The 21047-nt window shown below is 40.8% G+C and overlaps 1 protein-coding gene across 6 annotated transcripts in view; it reads left to right on the forward strand.

The window, feature by feature from the left end:
- Positions 1 to 21047, forward strand: part of BCAS1 (brain enriched myelin associated protein 1) — a 364378-nt gene that overhangs the window by 162523 nt on the left and 180808 nt on the right. For all 6 annotated transcript variants that reach the window (XM_069243624.1, XM_069243621.1, XM_069243622.1 and 3 more), the window contains exon 4: positions 7072 to 7643. In XM_069243624.1, coding sequence (XP_069099725.1) covers positions 7072 to 7643 — 572 coding nt within the window. The remainder of the gene's footprint in view (positions 1 to 7071; positions 7644 to 21047) is intronic.

The raw sequence follows: 21047 nt of genomic DNA on the forward strand, positions 1-21047 counted from the left end.
AGGCCAAAATTATTCATGACAAAGCTGAGAATAGAAGGGTTGAGCATTCACTGCTATATAACATTTGGCTGAAATTTTATCCGCCAAAGTTCCTCAGGTGCAGGAATAGGACAGGTAACTTCTATAGCATTACTGAATATCATGATCAGAAAGTAAATAGAGATAAAGGCATGTATTTAAACAATGCACAGCACTGAATGGAAATAAAACTATGTGCTTTAAAATGCAAATGTTTCAGTCTTCAGAGAAGATATCATATATATGTCATGGAAATTGTGATGGTATTAGTCTATTTAACTGTGATCTACAAGACAGTGTATTATCTATTGTGGCTTCTAGATTTGTATTTTTATATGCAAGAAAAGATAATGCATATTGGATTCAAACTGACTTAGTTTCATGCTTGTTTTTGTGCCCTAGAGTGAAGAATAATGTTTTTGGACTATTCCGATATATCTGTCCTCAGGTTATCTATTCTCTAAAATTAACAAAAACTTAATAAATATTCTCCTGCACAAGTATCAAGTGAGATAATTTCACAGTCTCAGTTATCCAACACTTCCTTAAGTATATGAATGAAATCAGGGCTGTCAGACAACATATATCACCAGGAAATGGAGACAATGTGAACATCTAGAGGTCCCCACAGGCTGGTAATCCTTCATTGCTGAATGGATGTGCATTAGTTACTCCCTGAAAACAACTCTTAGACAAAAGAGCAAGGACAGTATAGTGAAATTAGTCACCTACAAAGCTGACATATGGAATAATGGCATGTCATAGAGAAGAGTTTCAAAGGCTCCTGAGAGGTCCTAAATCTTATTCCCTACTTTCTATTTTAAGGGTATTCAAGAAGTTATTGGCTGCCACACTACAGAGGAGCAGGAAGAAGGCAACACGGAAATAATTATATAATTGTTTTAAGTCTTGATAGGTCAATGATTTAGAATCTATAGTGGAAATTAACTGAAAACTACCCAACACCCAGAGTATGAGTCCACTTAAGCAAAAGCATTATTTGGGACAATTGGGACTCGTTGTCATTCAGAAAAGGTGATTATTTGTATATAGTTATGGATCGATTAAGGTGTGCAGGTGTCAGTCAGAGATGGGAGAGCAAAGATGGGTTGAATTATGCTTTTAATTAATTCACATTAATAGTCTATAATGTGAATGATGAAGTGCTTGCAAGTAATAGTAAGAATGGTCACACAAGCTATAACCAGCTTATTGAAATATGAATCATTTGTGATAAAAAGGCACACAACTCATTCCAAACTACTGTTGTATCAGACATATGGGTCAATGCTTTTTTTCTATTTAAATAATTTAAAGAACTTTCATGGTCATAAGGGGCTTTTAAGACTGGTATTTGTCAGGAAACACCTAGCAGTAGGTACCCCTACCCCCTACAAACTTAAACACAGGACGGTTACATCATTCAAACATTTCTGAAAGAATTTAGAAAAAAAGGAAAATGTAAAAAGCTAAAAGACACAAACAATGTTAAAAACAAATTAGGTGAGTCAGTAATATGGATTTTGAATTTTTTGAGGCAAAAAGCAGCAAGAAATGGCAAAGCTCTATTCCAAATTCTATGTTTGCTCTAGATCAAATCCTAGGTGCAATTTTATATCAGCTGGTGTAGAGTGAGGGTCAGATAAACCTGGTGGCTCACGGGTTCAAAATTCTTATCTTGGAACTTTTCTACTATTCCAGCTCTCAAAATCCTTCAATGGAACAAGACAGTATGCTGAATCCCACAAAATAGAACACACTGTTGTCAAACCCCACTGAAGAATTCAGGTTTGGCACTGAAATGCATGAGTAGGAGAAGTCTGGATTCAAATAGCTTCAGAAGTTGCTTTGTCTCTGAGGGACAATTAATGCCTCACCACAGTCTTCAGTTGTAACTACAGACCTACTTGCTTTATTTCTCTAAATATTACAGAGGGGCAAATTTACTATAGCAGGGCAGGGCTCTTTAAGGCTGAATGCTTTCACTGTGTGGTGCTGCTGAAGTCCCTTTTCTTTGCAGTAAAAAGAAACGAGCAGGAAGGACTTGAAAATGTTGCCCACTAAGGTCTCACCCTCCATTGTTAACCTCAGCTCCTTCCACTGGTCCTACAGAGACTGTAACAAGTCTAAAGTTCAATCTAAAGACTGGAAAAACACATTGAGTTTTCCTTGTAGTCTCAGATCATCAGGAAAGAATTCAAGGCATGAGTAGTTTCTCCAGCCAAGGGCCTCCTAAGGTCTACTGTAGTACACTCACAATTGGCCAGCTTGATCCTCCTCAACGGATGGAGCCATTTTGACTTTTTTGCTCCTCTAACAGTAAACAGTAGACAAACCAAATGATACCTGGACTCTGTACTTCCTCTTTTTCTAAAATATAAACTACCCCTGGTACATTATTCAGAATAGCTCTGACCAGCTTCTCTTTGAAGGAACATGGTATCCCATTCTAAGTCCACTACTAACGCTATGATACCACTATAGTACTTTTTTATCACAGTCATCTAAATATCTCATTGCTGCATGAGAAACATTGTGATCCTAATTTGTTATCATTAGCATCTATACAAGTGCTGTCACAAATACTTTATTGTTAAAACAGCTGGTTTTATAAATGTCTCCCAAGGTCATAAAATATCAACAATAAAAGTATAATAATATACCATAAAAAAGAGCAAGAAGTATAATACACCACAGAACATGTTTAAATGGTCTCAAATAAAATAATACATTTTGATCAAGTCTTGAAAAAATGTACAGGGGCAAATCCTGAGTAGCCCATCTTTCCTTTTCACATGTACACATCATTTCCACTGAATGTTGCAAAGCTTGTAATAGAAATTGAGTTTGTTCATAAGTTATTGGAAAAGGTACAACATTTTATTGTCTTGTGGAAGTGCTATTACAAGTAGGGAATGAGGAGGCATCTACTCACTAGATGCATGTTGACAAATCACTTTTTGCTAAAGACTAGGGTCGTCATCTACAAAGGTTTTTGCATTTGTAAACTCCCTGCTTGGGTTAATCAGAGGGTTTGGAAATGTTCTAACCCTGTTTAAAATGTACAAGGCCTATTTATTGATTCTGAAAAGCTTCATGGGTTTGCATTATTTAAAAGGAACAAGCTGATTAAAGCCTAACCCTTTAGCAAAGCACAGGTGATAGCAGCTGTTTACTTATTGAAACTGCAGATGGGGGTAATTACAAAATACCAAAGTTAAAAAACTGATAAAAATTCGAGGCCTACAAAAAGATGTCTAAAAAAGTTTACATCATTTTAAATGCAGCAGACTGATCTGAGTCAATCTCTGTATCACTGTGCAAGAGCAGGAAAATAGGAGCAATTTTTGGCATTGAAACAGAAAAATTAGCATTATAAGGCACCAGAATAATAATAGTGATTAAAACTTGAGTCCTGCAAAAGGGCGTTGCACTAAGACTTTAAATTAAATAATCATTAGAATTTTCTTCTTCTAGTAGCAGCCAGGAACAAGTGAATTGTGAAGTGCAGGTGCAAAGCGTAGGCAGAGCAATGAACTGGGGCCAGCTTTCTGTAGGACATGATGAACAGGGTTACAGGCAGAAATTCAGTGGTCTGCTAACACCACAAGGAGAGGACTATTGTAGATCGTGTCCAGCTTGCAGTAAGATTCTTTTTGGTTGTGTTAAAGACCTCTCAGCTCCCAGCAGGTATTTCAACATTCGAGCGATTATTCTTGGGTCATCCGAGTTAAGACAAGCCAGAACCGCTTTTAAGCAGTAGCAAGTCTCTAGCTGATTCCAGATGGGGAGTTAGCCATTTTTGTCCTACATCTAGAGTGGAGCTGCAAAGGCAGATGGTATGCAGCAGATCTTCAGTTGCAGAGTCTCACAATTGACAGATCTTTGCCCCTGCTGTCCTTTGACAAGGGCTGCTGTGCGTGAAGGATGGCACGATCTCAGACAGTAAGTGAGATATCTTCTCATGACCCTGAACTTTAGCACTGTCCCAAGGTATTCCTGTGGTCTTAAGGCTTTGTAGCTGTTTAGTATGGCCCAGGCATGTGGGCAATTTGCTAAGGTAGCTCTGTCCTCCAGTGAGGAGATAATTTTCATTGTTTTGTGGACAGTTTTTTAAGAACCTTATGGTTGCGACAGCATGCCACAGTTGGACCAGGCCAAATCGAGTTATTATTTCTTCGAGGCAGTCCCTTGCGGGTAAGTGTGGCATTTTCATGATATCCTCCAATATACAAAGGCTTAATGTGTGTACCGCGGTGAGTCTCTGCTTATGGCAAATAAGGGCAAATGCTGCTTGCCTCACAAGGAACTGTTTTACAAGCCCAAACTCTAGCCTAATCTGGGCTGGTGATGTGTAGCCGGGAAGTTGAAAAATTTGTTGGTATATGCTTATTTCTGTTGTGTCCAAAGTTGTTGCATTCTTCCCCCCAAATGGCCTCTGATCCTCATGCCAGGGTGGGTGCAACTTGGGCTCTGGCGATTTCCAAGATGGGGCGGAATAAATGCCACTTCAGGTTCTTAAAAACTGCAGACAGCCCAGCCACAAGGGTAAATCCCCTTTCTTTAATTTCCTCAGAGTTCTCACAGTAATAAGTTGAACAGTAATGGTGCTAAAATACACCCCTGCTTGAGGCGACTTGCAGTCAGAATGGCCCTGGATAAGTTGGCTCCAATTTAATTTTGACCCATGCCTTGGAATATAGATTTTCATTTGTTCTCAAAACCATTTCACTTTTTCCATAGCCTTTTGCGGTTGACACAATCAAAGGCTTCTCTATAATCGATGTCACACAGGTAGAGTGGCAGCTTCTCTGTTATGGAGGAGACAACGATTAGTGCCAGAGCTGTCCGGTTCATAGTGGTGCCAATATTTTTTCCGAAGCCTGTTTGATTTAAAGAGATAATATTATTCATGCTTTCCAATTCACAGAAATGATCAAGTAAAATACCAGCATGTTATTTGGCCTTGTTATCAATGAAGGTGATCAGCCTGTAATTCTCCGAGTGAAGTTTATTTCTTCCTTTAAAGATGGGTGCAATTATGGAACCTCTCAATGAGGCAGGAATCATGGCCACTAACAGGGAGTTTTTAAAAAGTGGGACCATGGCTTCAGCCCAGATTGTCTGGTTTGTCTTGTAAATGGCCTGAGGGATTCCATTTGGACATGGCGCTCCAGAAATGTGTCCCTTTGTTATCTGCCTATGTACCTCTATGGCATGGATAGAAAGAGTACCACAGTGGCCCATTGAATCCACAGCCACTCCAGAGCCTTCCGGATGTGCTTCGCTTGATGTATGCAGCATTAAGTTTGGGTTAGTCAATGGGTTGAAGTGGGAGTATAGGTGTGAGGCCCACACTACTTCAGGAATACTAGATTCCAGCTTTCCATTAGCAGAGCTTTTAAGGGAGTTCACAGTGTCCCAAAACCTTTTGGAAGTTGTGATGCTTGAGATCCCAAAGAAGTTTAGCCCGGAAGGTCTCAAAATGTTCCTTCTTTATTGCCCATATAGCTTGTTTATATTCCTTCTTTGCACCCTTCAGATTGCTGACGTGTCCTTCGTTAGCAGGAGACCGATGAACTGTCTGAACGGCTTTATTAACTTTCTGTTTCAGCAGTTTCAAAGCTCCTACCTTGTGAAGTGTTATACTGGTCAGCGGAAACGGTTGATATTAGGCCCTGGAAGGATTAGCTTTTGAGGCAAACTTTGCTGTAAAACTTTGTACACATACCACCCATTGTTCACTTGAAATGCATATTTTCATTCCTGTTTCAGTTACTTCCATCTAACAGGGCAAGTATTGATACCTTGGGTTCTAATATGATTGGATTTTAGAACATACGAGGTTTCTTTTTTTTTATTGCCCTCAGAGTATTTTATGCTGACTTGAAGTCATCAGTCTCAGTCAATGTATTCTTGCAGTGCCTAACAGTCCACACTAGGCCTAGCGGGCCAGGTGCTGGGAAGTGTATCATGGTCATGCTGTATAGAAAATGCAAAGAAATAGAGGCGTAAGTTACTTCGAGGTCACAGCAAGAAATAGTTTTTTTTTTCACTACAAAACATGTGCTGAATGTTTAATTTGATACACAAAGAGTGTGTATGAATATACTGTGTGGAAGTCTCTATAAATGGAATGGAATTTAAGCCAATTAATTGAATTTTCATTCACGGAAGAAATGAAATGTGGAAATAGCACTTACTTAAATGTACGAAGACTGGAGTTCTCACTCTGGTCCTTTAAAATACAGTATTCAGTAGGAAGCCACCACCCCAAAACCCACTTACGTTAACTCTATTGTTTTTAGTCTTAACCCTCGTTTTATTTCACTTTCCCATTTTTCAGGTTTGCTTCATATCTGTGAATGGAGAAGGGAGAATTGTATTTCTGAGTTTTGACGTTACCTCTTGAGGTTGACTGTCATCACATTTTTCACTAATACCCTTATGTTTCCGTTTTTTTCACACCTGTCGCCGAATTATATATATGTAGAGCTCTTGGTCAAAGCTTTAAATGGAATACAGAAGTGCAGGTACTCACTATTTGTGGTACCTGTTTGCTTCAGGAAAGCGCCAGTACTCTCCGTAAAATGTATTGCAATAGTGTTGAGAAGTGCAGACACCCGCCCTTTCAAATTAAAAAAGTGCAGGTACTCAGTACATGCACATTTGAAGCACTGTTCTTGGTGCACCATTTTCTGTTCTTATGCGAGCAAGTGGGGTGTTTTGCCTTTTTTTACAATGAGTATAAAAGTGGTACATAATGTGCCAATGGTAAATAGTGCTGGCATTTGTGCATACCTTTTCAAAAGTGTGTCTTCTGCCAAGAGTGTTTGCTATGTAGTTCTCAAAAGGCCTCACTCAAGCTTTGGAAAAATGTGTAATAAATACAACCAAATGTTTTCATGAATTGTACATAACTGTGTAAATTGTCCACGAATATCGATAAACTCTCTTAAAAGGCTGTTTCTATGAGTGCATATTTGTTTAGAATAGCCTCTCATGCAATAAATCAAGTAGCTATAATTTCTTAATTATGCCTTTCCTTTTCAGTCGACGCCAAGACAACTGACCGGCAGAATAATGTCACAATTTCTTCACAAAAGACAATGGAGATCAGCTCCATCTCTGAGGAAAACGGAAAGAATCTTGGGCCGGAAGCCAAGGCAGAGGCGCCACCTGCTAGATCGCGTTTCAGAATGTCCATCTCTCGGCCTGTACCAGCGCGTACTGCAGCTGAAGCTAAAGATTCATCAGCTGTGTCAGAGAAGCTAGATGTCAACCCAGAGAAACCTCCGGTGAACAATGCCCCCAGTGAAAGCATTACACTTCCGGCAACAGTCGAGCTCAAAGCACGCTCTGATAAAAACCAAGAGCGGGCCCCCCTCGCCTCATCACTAACAGCAGCTGAGGTGTCAAACACAGAGCCATCCGAGGCAGAAACCACACAGGCCAAGCCCAAGGAAATCAGCCTGTTTGACAAACTGTTCAAACCTGAGAAGGCGAAGGAGAAGAGGCAACCCTCCAGGGAGGATCCCCAGGAAAGTCCTCCCCTAGCAGAACCGCAATCAATCGTTGTGGTGAATGCATCTTCGGGACTGCAGAACACCGCCCCACCGCAACAGGTATTTTTTTTATCAATATATCGAAATATGCGGCGATTCATTGTGTTTCATTAATGTCAGAAAATAACTTTTGAACAATTTAAAGATTAAAGAAATTCAGGTTGCAGTGCACATATGTGGGTGACAACCTCAGCTCCAGTGGGAGGGGGGGGGGGGTAAGTGTACTCAGTCTTCAGTTTACCACGTACAGATTATTTCAGGTACTTCCTGGAGTAACCTGTGGGAGCAGCACCTCGGTGAAAGAAGCAAAATTATGAGAAAAAGGGCTCAAAGACCATTTTTGGACTATGTCCCCCCCCACCAATCCTACTGCGTGCATGTTGGAAAACAATGGGAAAACAATGGAAAAACTGCCCCCGTACCACGAGCAACAGTATTACAGTATTTCTCCTTTGGATTGAAGCCATTCATGTACGACAACTATACAATAATAATTGCATATGAAGCTTTTTTATTCAATAAATTATAAGAAAAAATGAGAAAGAGGCCAGGGAAAGCCAGGTGCTTGTGGTACTTATCTGCATCAGTAATTGTGAATCATTGTTTCAATGCACGTTTTATAAAATTAAAATATTTTACAATATTTTTAAAGAAAGAATACTAGAGCAATAAACCTTACATAGAGAGAAAAAATATGCTTGAGAAATTAAAATGTACAGTTTTGATAAACAATGTAGGAATTGTAAAATGTATATGTGTGGCTAATCAAACTAAATTATGACTGCCAGCGGCGAGCGGATGTTTGTAATAGGTATTGCTGTTTACTTAGGCAAGCGTTTGTCTTACCTGCTCTGCTTCCTCTAGTGAGGGTAAGAGGGGACAATGCAATAAATTGCACCAGAGTGCAAAGTTCAGTAAATGGTGATATTGAATAGATGATTTAGAAGGGCAATAACCTGTGTCTGCTACTGACCAACAAGGAATACCTATAGGAAGTGTAAAACAAAACATATCTTTAATTAATATCTCTAACGTGTGGAGTGCAATGCAATTGCAATTGGGACAACCTTTCCAGCGCTAACAGAGAGCATAGCACACCAGCGGTCACCCTTGTCGTTTGGTAATCTGTGGTGTTTCCACCAAATGTTTCACAAACCTCCATATGTAGACCTAACCGGACAGTTAAATCATTGCAGAACTTAGAATCGTGATGTAATTGGTGATCGAAGACAGACTTTTTCATGCAAATGTGCCCTGGGCTTATGCATCACAATGCCACTGATTACAAGTGAGCCAGTGAAGTCTGATCCCTGCTTAAAACCATTTGTGCAGGAATTGGAATTGTGAGAACTTCTGCAAACACCTCACATCCTAAATGTTTCTCCACGTAAATCAAATCTGCCAAAATATTTTAGGGGTAAAATATGCACACAATTCTGATAGATGTGGCATTCAGTGCGGAATGCCCTAATTCCGCATGTACTTTCTCATTTTATCAGAGACAAACTCGGAATAGGCGGTATTTACTGCATGTGGTAAATTGTGCATTCTTGGTATGACTCTACACTCTCTTGCATAGAAAACTTACTGTTTCCGATACCCATGGAGGCCAGTGTATACATACACACAGTTTTACTATTATAGAAGGGGAACTTGTGAGTGAAGAGTAGTTTAAACAGGGTCAGGCTGGTTTGCATGAGATAAAGGCCTATGGTAACGTCCTTCTCTGCTTTTCAGCCACAGAAAATATAACCAATTTTAAGTTTACAATCAAAAGCTTGCCATCCAAATGAATGCAAAGTTTAGGAAAGCCCAGGGGGTAGTCTTAAAATTGCACTCTGGCGTTGTAAAATGTAGAGGAGTCTTTGATGTAGCAGTTAAGGATGTTGGTGCCAGAGGGTCCTGCCCAGACACAGAGACTAGACCCCTCACCATGGAGGTTTCATACACCTGTTAAAATTGGGTGAATGCAATAGCTTTTTCAGTGCAGTACACACCTGATACTTCTTCATGCATGGCAAAAAATTGTTTTAGCAATCAGTATTTTATAGTTAATACTTAAGTGATGACAAAAAGGAAATTCTTTTTGTGGTCATCTCTTAATTCTCCCCTACACACTTTAGAAGATAGGGTCCATGAGATCAAACTTATTATAGACATTTACCCTGTATGCCAAATCATAAAAAATATTTCAAGCTTTTCTGAGATTTTTCATATTTGATTGTGGCCATCATTATTTTCCGAAGGACCATGAGAGCTAATTGTTGACAGACTGCTTCAGTAATTCTGTATCTATTTAGTATGTCAACCATCTCTTCTAGATAGCTCACCATATTAATGAGAAAAATATTTGAGAAGTTAAGAGGAGTTAGCTATATTTTATGTATACTTACTGGATATTGTAAACGCTTACATTGTCTATACACAATCATACAATGAAAATGCCACATTCCCTTCAACATACGTCCTACAATGTACTGCTCATGCCACTTGATTTAACGTTTTGTGATCTTCATGTAGCCCGAAGATGACAATCCTCCCCTTCCGTTGGTACAGCCATCTGGTGCAGCAAATAGTTCAAAAGGTTGGCTGAGAGGGCTGAAGTCATGCCAGATTTTGAGGATGAAATATGCTAATATCGTGGAGAAATGGAGGAACCAAGCCCTTCTCAAGCACAATGGATGGAATGAGAGGTTACTATTTTTTGGGTCAAGGAACTGTTTAAAATAAATGCCATCAATATTACCACCCACTCCTTTGAAATAATAATTTATCATCTAGGTAAAAGCAATGAAACTAGACTTTTTAGGTCTCGGCTGAAGACAGCTTTAATGTTGGTTTGGGTCAACTCTGCTCATGTTTGAATGGCTTTGTTGTCCATCGTCGGTCTCATCTTTATGTGATGTCTTTCTAGCCTAGTCTGGTTATCCTGCCTGGGAGCATTTTGGTCTCACATTGTTATGAATGGACGATCTGTATCCTTCCAATGTTGGCTTGAAGGGAGGCTTATTTTGCTGTTGCATGTTCTACCTTTAAAAAAAGCTGGTTTTCTTTGCTGCCAGTCCTCCTTAGAACAAAGCTTGCAAATAACACCTCCAATTAATTTTCTTTTGACGTACGTTTTGTATGTTTTTTCTCCAAATCCACACACTTAACATGCAGACTTACAAAACACAATACAATTCCCAGAAGACTGAGCGTACAGTGCTGTAATCGGATATTGCCTATGTTTTCTAAATTGTGTGTCATTCAAAGGGATTTCATTGTTTCAAATAATTTCTCAGTATTGTGTACACACTGGGATGTACTATTTGTCAGCCACTGTGTAAAATCAGTGCCTCAGGAAGGAATTTGTGCCAGCGGAGCTTTAGGTCTGTTACAGGTGGAGATATTTGTTATCAGCTGTGGGAATATAACTGAATGCCTCTAAGTCAAAATCCCATCTAAACATAATGATATCACAGTACTGTGGAGTATTGGTTGGCCTAGTACTGCCACTTGCTTGGGGAACAGAGCACAGCGGGACACTTACGCCCATACTGCACCGCATTTTCATAGGGAACTGAGTGCTAATAATTTGCGGAAAACTGGAATCCGGGTCAAAGTTACAAAAGTAGCAGATCATCGTGCAATATAATGATTGTCATCCTATAAGCCAAATGTTAGAACTGGGGTCTTTGGTGGCAGTCAGGTTACCCCCTGTCCAAGCAAGGAACCTCATTATAGTCAGGGTAAAAGAGAGTCACCCTCAGTTAACCCCAGCTCCCCCCTTGGCAGCTTGGCATGACCAGGCAGGCTTAACTTCAAAAGCAATGTGTAAAGGATGTGCACTAACACACACAGTAACTCAGTGAAAACACTACAAAATAATGCAACACAGGTTTTGAAAAAGAGATAATATTTATCTAAACAAAACAAGACCAAAACGATAAAAATCTGACATACACAAGTCAAGTTACAAATAAAAATATATATATATATATCTTAATCCTTAGAAAACTGTGAGAATGCTGTTTTGCACAAAATGACCTGGGTAGCAGCAAAATAAAGCCGCACGGGCATGCGTGCATCAGAAAAGGCCAATGATGTTTCGATTTTACACCCACAAGCGGGAATGTGTGTCGTTCCTCCTCCAGTCGGTTTGGCGCACGTCATTTGTTCTCTCCTGCAAGAGAGTGATGTGTCGTTCCAGACGGGCACCTCGGGTCCAGGCAGGCTCTGTGTTAATTTTCGGTGCCCAGCGATTTTGCGTTGAAATCAGGTCGCACGATGTCAAGAAACCGTGCTGCAAGGGGGCTAGAATCGTTAACAGCAGCCGCTGCGGGTGTTGCTTGTCAATTTTCTAGCTGCATTGCATTGATCTCCCAGCCGTGATGCAGCGTCCATTTTAGCCACAAGGCCGGTGGCGCATCATTTAGCAGCCGCGAAGGTGTAAGTGACCAAGAGGAACCTCTGCCAAGGAGAAAAGCTGGAGAGTTGGAGGAAGAGTACTGCCCATTTGCCTGTGACTGTGCTTTGCTCGGTTGACCTTCAGTAGTTGCTTCTGCCTGAGAGAGGACAAAAACTGACTTTTGTGTGACTTCCCACTGGTGAAGAATCTCCAAGGGCTTGAACTGAGCTTGCCTTCTGTTGTTGAAGTCTCAGGGAAAACAAAGACTTCTCTCTGGCAGCACTTGGGCTTTCTGCTGAGAGTCCTGCCTGCCAAGTTGTGCCCTAACCTGTCTCTGGGCCTGTGAAAGGTGCAGCTGGTGGAAAATTACAGAAATCCACACAAAGTCTGCTGTGCAGGGAAACTTTCGGTGCACCACCCGCCTCATGGCTGATAAACACCAGCCTCACAGATAAAATCGACGCTCCACCTGTGTTGCGGCTAGGAGATCGATGTAACGCAGCTGAAGAAACGGTGGGCAACATCCGCAGCAGCTGCTGCAAGCCCCCACGCAGCACAGTTTCTTGACACAGTGCAACTGGATTTCAATGCAACATCACTGGACGTGGAAAATAAACGCAAAGCCTGCCGAGACCCGAGGTGCCCTTCTGGGATCGATGCATCGCTCTGTTGCGCGAAAGAAGAAACGATGCACGCCGCCCCGACCGGAGGAGGAACACCGCATGGTCACACTTGCAAATGAGAAATTGACACATCTTTGGCCCTTTCCGAGGCACACTCGCCTGTGCAGTTGTACTTGGACACTATGTACTCTTGTGCGCTAACACTGTTCTCACTGTTTTTAAGGATCCTGTTCTTTTCAAAATTTATATTTTGACTTGTGTATGTTGGATTTTTGTCATTTTAGTCTTGTTTTTTTTTAGATAAATATTACCTATTTTTCTAAACCTGTGTTGTGTCCTTTGTGGTGGTTTCACTGGGTTACTGTGTGTGTTGATACAAATACTTTACACCTTGCTTCTGAAGTTTAGCCTGTCTGCTCGTGCCAAGCTACCAAGGGGGTATGCAGGGGTTAACTGAGGGGATTCTCCTTTACCCTGACTAGAGTGAGGGTCCTTGCTTGGACAGGGAGTAACCTGACTGCCAACCAAAGACCCCATTTCTAACAGGGCCCGTATGCAGGATTGTTCCTGGCACCTGATCCTTTGGGACAGAGTGATGAAAAGAGCACCATGATGAAACTGTGTTTTGTTTCCACCGTCCTGAGACAAGAGAATGGCAGCTCCCTCCCAGAGTGAGCCCAAAGGAAATGGTTGCCAGCTCCTGTGCGTCCCCAAAGTATAGAGGTTGTGTGTGGGGGGCCAATAGGGCCATAGGGCCTTAGAAAAACTATGGGTGTGTCGAGTGGGAATGGGGCACCCAAAAGTAAACTTAAAGAGTGGGGGGGATGCTGCAAAAAGCAATGCTAAAATGACAAACCGATCCTTCAATATTCACTGCTTCTGGCATGGAGAACCCCACAATGCCCTTAGTTGGGATACTTAGCATATTTTTTCCCAGTTTGTTTGGCCCGAATCTGCGCGGGGACACCACCTACATATTCAGAGTGTTGAGAGGGACTTCAGTCCCCAGAAATGTTTTTTTTTAAGGTACCTCTGTGTCTTCTGGGGCCTGTAGAAAGTGACCCAAGGAAAAAGGTTTCTTTGTTTTAAAGCTTTTCACGAACTGGAGATTTTGCATTTTTACTGAGATTTTCAGATGCTCCTTTTGGGTGGTTTTATGAATGCATAATGCAGTAGTAAAGCAGCATGTTAAATGCTTGATTAAAGGTTTATTGACACATATTGCAATGCCTACTAGCAGTAATAAATGTCCTTGACTTTGGCTTTGGATTTTATTGGTTTTATTGTTGCATTTTGACATGTTGTTTTATGATGGTAGTAATTTTTTGTCACTGCCAGTAGACGTGCCTTCACATGTTGATATGGTGACCCCCTTGCCAAAGTCAATAGGCTGGTCTTTTATATTGATGTCATCCCTTGACAAAGTCAATAGGCATTTGTTCATATATTGATGTAGTGATCCCTTGACAAAGCCAATAGGCTTTCCTTGTTTATTGATATGGCCACCCCTTGATAAAAAACAATAGCCCTGGCTATTATATCTTGATGAAGTGACTCAGTGACGAAGCCAGTAGACCAGCCTTATTTAAAATGACACACCTGTGTATGGTGATTTTGCATCTAGTATATGTAGTGGGCTGTTTTTATGGGGTGATGATCCACTAGTGGTCAAATGTGATCTGGGGGTGTCATTAAAGGTATTTACATATATGAGGAAGTAAATATTTGTAACTGAGTGTGAACTATTTGGCAGTGTGTCTGTAATAAATATACTTTTCCTTTTTTAAATGAACAAGTACTGACTGAACAATAATTTGTTGAGTGTTGATGTTGCGTGTCAGGGAATGGAGTTTACTAGCTCACACCACATCCAGAGTAGGTCTTCAGTTGCTCTGCTTCACTACCCTAAGAGATTCAAGTGTTACAATGGGGTTCCCAGTAAGGAGAGTATCATGGGCCTATTACTTGTAATAAGGTCTTACTTTACATTACAAAACTGCCACACACATCCTTCGCCATGTGTGCAGCTCTAAACAGACAGTGAGTTTCAATAGTTAAGGTGACATTATAGTTAGGTTTGGTAATAATATCTCTATTTAATTTAAAAAAGGCTTAGAAATTCACTGGAAAAACAAATGTTAAAGTGACATATTAGGTGAAAATTTCATATTAAACATGCCATTTTAAACTCAAAAGAACATTGAGATTCACCGGTTATAGTTATCTGAGCTAACTGTAAAATAAGGCCCCACCATGTACTGCTTATGACCTCACATATCACATCCCTCATGGCATTTTCAGTAGCATTACTGATGACAGCATGGATGACATCATCCAATCAGTGTGACAGTTTGTTATACGCTTCTGACACTGAAACATATTTAGTGAGCTAGGCCTAGAGCAAATTTTGTATAGCTTCTGTACTGCTAATAAAATAAGCTTTCACAGCATGCTTAGCCTCCTATTTGGGATTGCATCTGTGGCAGGTATGTGCTCTACTTGAATCATTCTCCCTGTAAAATAGGCTGTGCATAATAGAGACTTTATCATCTTACAGGATTAGAGATTTTGTAGGTAGTGCACTCTCCTCGAATCTTTGTGCACAGGGCCACAGCTGTGCGTAGTGGGGGCGTAGCAACAGAGAAGAGTTTGGGTGTCGGGAGAGACTGGTCTCTCCATGAAGGGTTGTGCTCATGATAGATACTCTCCGTGGTAGATCTTTACCCACCTAAGAGGGTTTGCGTGTCAGGAGGGAGTGATCTCACTGTGAAGAGCTGAGCACAGTATTAAGGCTCTGCATAGTAAGGGGCTGACTAATGGGGCTTTGGTGCTTGGAGGGATTGGGCTCTCAGTGCACTGCTCTGCTGAGGCGTAGGCTGTTCATAGTATGAGTTTGACCACCTGATGGAGCTTGGGTGTGAGGAAAGAATAGGTGTTCCATGTAGTGTTTTGCATAGGGTGAAGACAGTGTGTAGTAGGAGCTTGAGCACATACTGGGGCATGAGTGTCTTTAAAAACTCTGCTCTCTCCCTTTAAAGCAACTCAGCACAGCAACATTGCTTAAAATATCAGTAAATACACAACACCATTTTAATCTCAAAACACCACTGAAATTCACTTGTTACATTTATCTGAGCTAACTATCTGAGCTAACATTTATCTGAGTCAAGTCCCCAGGCACTGTTTATTACCTCACATACTACATCAGTCATGACATAATGAATTACATCAGTGATGACATAAATTATCATATCTCAAAATACATCATAGATGACATGACTGATGACATCACCCGCTATACTGCTGTTCAGTTTACTGTAGAAACCAGTAAAACATAGAAATATGTAAATAATATCTAAATAGCACATAATAATGTAAAGCATATATTTCATATACATATGTGGTTATATAAAATAATTAGACTGTAGTCCAGTGCCTCTAGACACACCATCAGTTGGCCCCTACTGCGCACATCCTTTTCAATGTCCATAAAATTTCATACAGCAGCCACCACGTGAGCAAAGCTATGGCTGCAACGCGTTGGAGGGGAACATTTCTCATGTATATATGAATTAATAAATTCACAGCAGTACGAAAGTGTCCTATTCTTGTACATAAGGATATGTTAGCTTTACATATGGTAATAAAATATTACTTTACCTTAAAAAAAAATGCTAGAAATTTAGTGACAAAAAAGCAAAGGTTAAAGTGACGTTCTAGTTAGGTGATAAATTCAGTGGCAATGTAATGTTTTAAACTTGAAAAAGCACAATTTCAGATGTTGCAGTGATGTTATCAGTAATGTCATAGAACATGTCATGAGTTATGTATTATGGGAAGTAGCTAGCAGTTCATGGTGAGGGTGCAAGTTATAGTTACCTTAGGGCATGAGTTATAGTTATAAAGATAACTTTAGCAGGTGAATTTCAGTGGCAACAGTATTTCTGTCATTTTCCAGGCTAATGGACAGCATAGGATTAGTTGCAAGTAGGGTGTTGGCCACAGGGCCGGGCTGCAAGCCGGGCCTTGCGACCAAACCAGTGCATGACCAAGGGCCATGTGTGGTTGGCTACCCCTGGGTGGCTGCTCATGGGAGTTGGATCCAGAGCACACCACACACAACAAAAGGTTGCATGGGGCTGGCTATCTGTAGGTGGCTTTGTTGCAGGGCCTGGCTACGGGCCAGGCTCTATGCTTAACCTTTCAGTGTAAAATTGGCTTCCTGAGGGGGGGTTTGAAGCAGCGCCTCCGCCGTGCGTGGCGGGGGCTGACACTGTATATGGTAATAAAATATTGCTTTATGTTAAAAAACACAGATATCCATTAAAAAACCCAAACGCTATAGTTGGGTGAAATGTTCAGTAACAAAGTAATGTTTTAAAACACAGACATTCAGCAGTTATAGTTATAGTTATCTCAAGAAACTATAACTCGTGCCCTCCCCATGCACTGCTAGTTACCCCACATATTACAACACTCCTGACATCTTCTATGACATCACTGATAATATCTCTGCAACGTTTGCAATGAGATATATATACCAATTCACTGAAGAAAGCCAAGGGTAAAGTGATGTTTTAGTTAGGTGCAATAATAAGGTGTGATTTAGTTTTTTTAAAATACCTTGGAAATTCACGGAAGAAAAGAGAAATTAAACTGACGTTATAGTTAGGTGAAAATTACAGAACACATATAGTTTTGAGCTAAACAAACCACATAAATTCACCAGTTATATTTAGCAGAGCTAACTATAACTTGCACCCTGCAATGCCCTGCTTGTAACCTCACATATTACATCACTCATGGCATGTTCTATGACATTATTCATGACCTCACTGATGACATCTCAAAATACAGTCGGATCCTCCAGCCCTCCATTTGAACAACCTGCCAGGTCTTTCATAACCTTGATTGGTTTACTTTTCTAAAAACCTTGCACTTTTTTACAGAAAATTGTTTCTTTTGGTGGCTGTTTCAGAATGTAAAAAGGTGGGAACACGATTCTGATACTTCAAAAACATATGACTTTACTGTGCCAAATTCATAATTGTTTTCAGATTTCTACTCCCATTTCCCATGAATTGCTCCTCTGCTGTAGTCGGGCCCCTCTTTAGTGCCTCTTGTTAGATATCTATTTTTTCCAACAATACTAAAATAGCACATTTCACCAGATTCACAATTTTCAAGAGACTGTTATTAATCTCTTTCATCAGTCAATAACATTCCTTGAAAACTTCAAAATTGACTAGCAGAAATGACAATTTTGGACATTGCAACTTTAAAAAGTCAAGAAATACAAAATTATTAACCTTTTGAAGCCCACTTGACAACTTTTATAAATACAATTATCTAAAAAACGAATGAACAGATATACACCAAAAGGCAAAATGAGTGCTTTAAGTTGGTGCTTCTACAGTCCTGGCAAGTTTCTTTTAATTTGTTCTGCAGTTTTTGCTGAAGCTATGATAAAGATTTTCCATGGTACCTTAAATGGAAGATCACATTTTTCACCTGCCTTAACTTTTTTCCCTTGATGGAGACTCTCTAGCTTTGGCATGCCAGACCTTACGAGCCTATGGAATGTGAGTGCCAAATAGAATAGAATTGAAAAAAATTAGACGTCCACTAAAAAAGTTTATAGGTAAGTTATAATTTGGCTCAGAATTTACACACAATAAACCATAGAAATTCAGCACTTATAGTAATTGTTAACTGAAGTAACTATTACTCGTGTCCTTAGGTAACTATAACTTACACCCGCCAAGCACAGTTTTCTCATCAATAATTTTACAGCAAATGTTGCAGTGATATTATTAATTATGTCATAGAAGATGTTATGAGTGATATAATATGTGGGGTAGTTAGTCAGGACTGAGATACTGTGGCAGAGATTAGCTACATCACAGTAGAGAAATAGAAGGGGTGCTGCAGGTCAGACATAGGGACACCTTCTTGCTCAAAAACAATCCTCCGAGGCTATTACCTCCTTGTTGTACCTTCCCTTGGAAGGCTTAGCAATTTGAAACATTCCGAGTTTACCAGCCTTGGTAAATCTGGAAATGCAGCAAAATCTCTGAGTGGATGCATGGGAACACCCCATTCTCTTCCCATGGAACTCCTTCCTAGGGCAGAGCCACACAAAGCAGCAACTTGCACTGCCTTGCATCACTCCAGATTTACCAACCAAGGCAGGTCTGTTCAAGGTGGCCTTGCATTGCTGGTAAATCTGACTTTAGCATTGTATGCCCTTGCAACACCATCCATTGTGTAAGGGCAATGCAATACTATGATGAATCTGCCCCTTAGTCTTTTTATGAAGCTCCAAGTGCTCCAGCGGGACAAACCTGATGCTGTATCTGAAGAAGATGCATTGAGTTTGGACACCTGATGGCTCTGCGGAGTTTAGAAATCCAAAAATCCAAAAGGTTTCTCAGTCTTGACTTTCCAGTGTTTTTGGAATAGCTCCTATTGGCCCCTTCTAAGGCATCCAAGACCTCAGAGACAGGCTTTAAGGCATGGACTCACTTCAGAAGAGGCCACCAGCAAGGCCCAGTGCAAACCCAGTTGCACGTGGTCATCTGGTCAGTTCAGGGAAAAGCATCTTGTATCTTATTGTGTCCCTGTAGGCATACAAGAACACAAATTAGCCTCCAGGAACTGCAGGCTGGGAAAGAATAATTTTCTAAAAGTAACATTTCCTAAATATTTATGTAAAATGTAACTTCAGCAATGAATTGAACTATAAAAAAATAAAAATAGTTTTTGAAATACTATTTTAGTTATCTCCTACCAAAAGCTACAGATTAAAGTGTGTAATTTGTACATTTCTACGATCCATTTACAGCTCTGCCCATGAAAATAATTATTGCTGTCTTGTCACTGGAAAAACTCGCCAAATTTATGTTCACACATATTTCACAAGCGACCATAACGTGTGAGCTGTAGGGTGTTCTTAGAGGTTACTTGTTAATTTTTGAAAGCAGGGTTTCCTGCCTGTTCTAAAGTGTTGTTTTGACACACGTGCACAGCAGGTTTTTGGTAAAAACCTGCTGTGTCAGGGTACTCAAGGAAAGCCTCAAGCCATGTTTTCTCTGTCACTGTAGCAGATGTCACAGTCAATGCTGACGTCCACAAGTTACTTTTAACTTTCCATGCCATGGGTGTATTTCTGCACTATACACTATTGCCTTATAAGAAAGTTAAAACATGCCAATTAGGGTTAAGTTAATTTCAAAATGTTTAAAGTGGAAGCATTGGAACTTTACTCCTGTTTAACAGGGATTACAGTGCAGAGAGTTCTAAGTAGAGCAAACATAAGGTCCAGGAAAAGGCAAAACATCTCGATTGACCATGCAGAAAATGAGAATTTCATAAATGCCCCTTCCTAGTAAAATAGTCTATGACTTGTAATACTGTTGTGTACTCTTGTGATAGAGTTATATCTACAATGAAGGAATCCCCCAGGCAGATTTGTGTATTGCTGCATTCCTGTAGGTGAGGCACACTGGGGGGTGTGCTTTGACACAGTGAGAGATCGCAAGGAAGGTGCCTGGACACATCTCAGGAAAGAGATGGGGCTAATAAGAGAATCATAAAGAGTGGGACTGGGAGCTTGATATTAACCTTTTGATGCACATACCACTGTGGCTGACATCCAGGTGTGAACCCTAGTCACTTCTATGGCCTGTGTTTTGGGGGCTATCAGCTTCTGAATCACTCCTGTTGTGACAGATGGCTCTTTAGGAGGAGGAGGGAGAAGAGAAGTATGTACTTCAAAAGAAGCAGACCCCCAACATAAAACTTCAAAGACCCAGACCCTACATCACATTTGGTGTCTGGAAATGACTACAAGAAGGGCAGCAGTTTGAGACTCTAAAAATTGTCATCTGCCAAGCAGCCAGATGGGATGTATGAAGAGGGGAAGGTCTGCAAGATTTCTGCCTGTGATCAGGACTGATGGCCAATGTCTGTTAGTCTCCCTGCTGGGTGAGGAGACATCACTCAGGAAAACCAATATCACCTGCTCTGGAGGCTGGAGTACCAGCACCTGTTTGCTTGCCAAGATTAGTGTGCCCTGTGAGGAAGAGTAAAGCATTGGAAAGTGCAAGGTCAAGTGGGGAGCCCTGTTGAGTGGACTCTTGATGTGAGGTGTGAAGAGATAGCTCATCACTGATCATGTTTTTGTCAGTCTGCAGGACTGAGTCGCCCCCCGTATGCTAGGAAAGTGCTGCCATGAAGATACCTGTGCAGAAATACAGCTATGCAGTAAAGGTGGATGCCTGCGCAACACCATAGCGTCAACCCCGTATGCCAGAAGTGGCCTCCATGGTAAGAACTGCTATGTGGTGCGGGCCGAAGTCTGCGTGGCAGTGGTGTAGCAATCTTGTATGCCAGGAAGGGCTGATAGGATTAATTGTGCCATGTGGGATGGGCAGGAGCACATGAATCTTG

This window comes from Pleurodeles waltl, chromosome 7 (assembly GCF_031143425.1).
Source record: "Pleurodeles waltl isolate 20211129_DDA chromosome 7, aPleWal1.hap1.20221129, whole genome shotgun sequence".
NCBI classification, from domain to species: Eukaryota; Metazoa; Chordata; class Amphibia; order Caudata; family Salamandridae; genus Pleurodeles; species Pleurodeles waltl.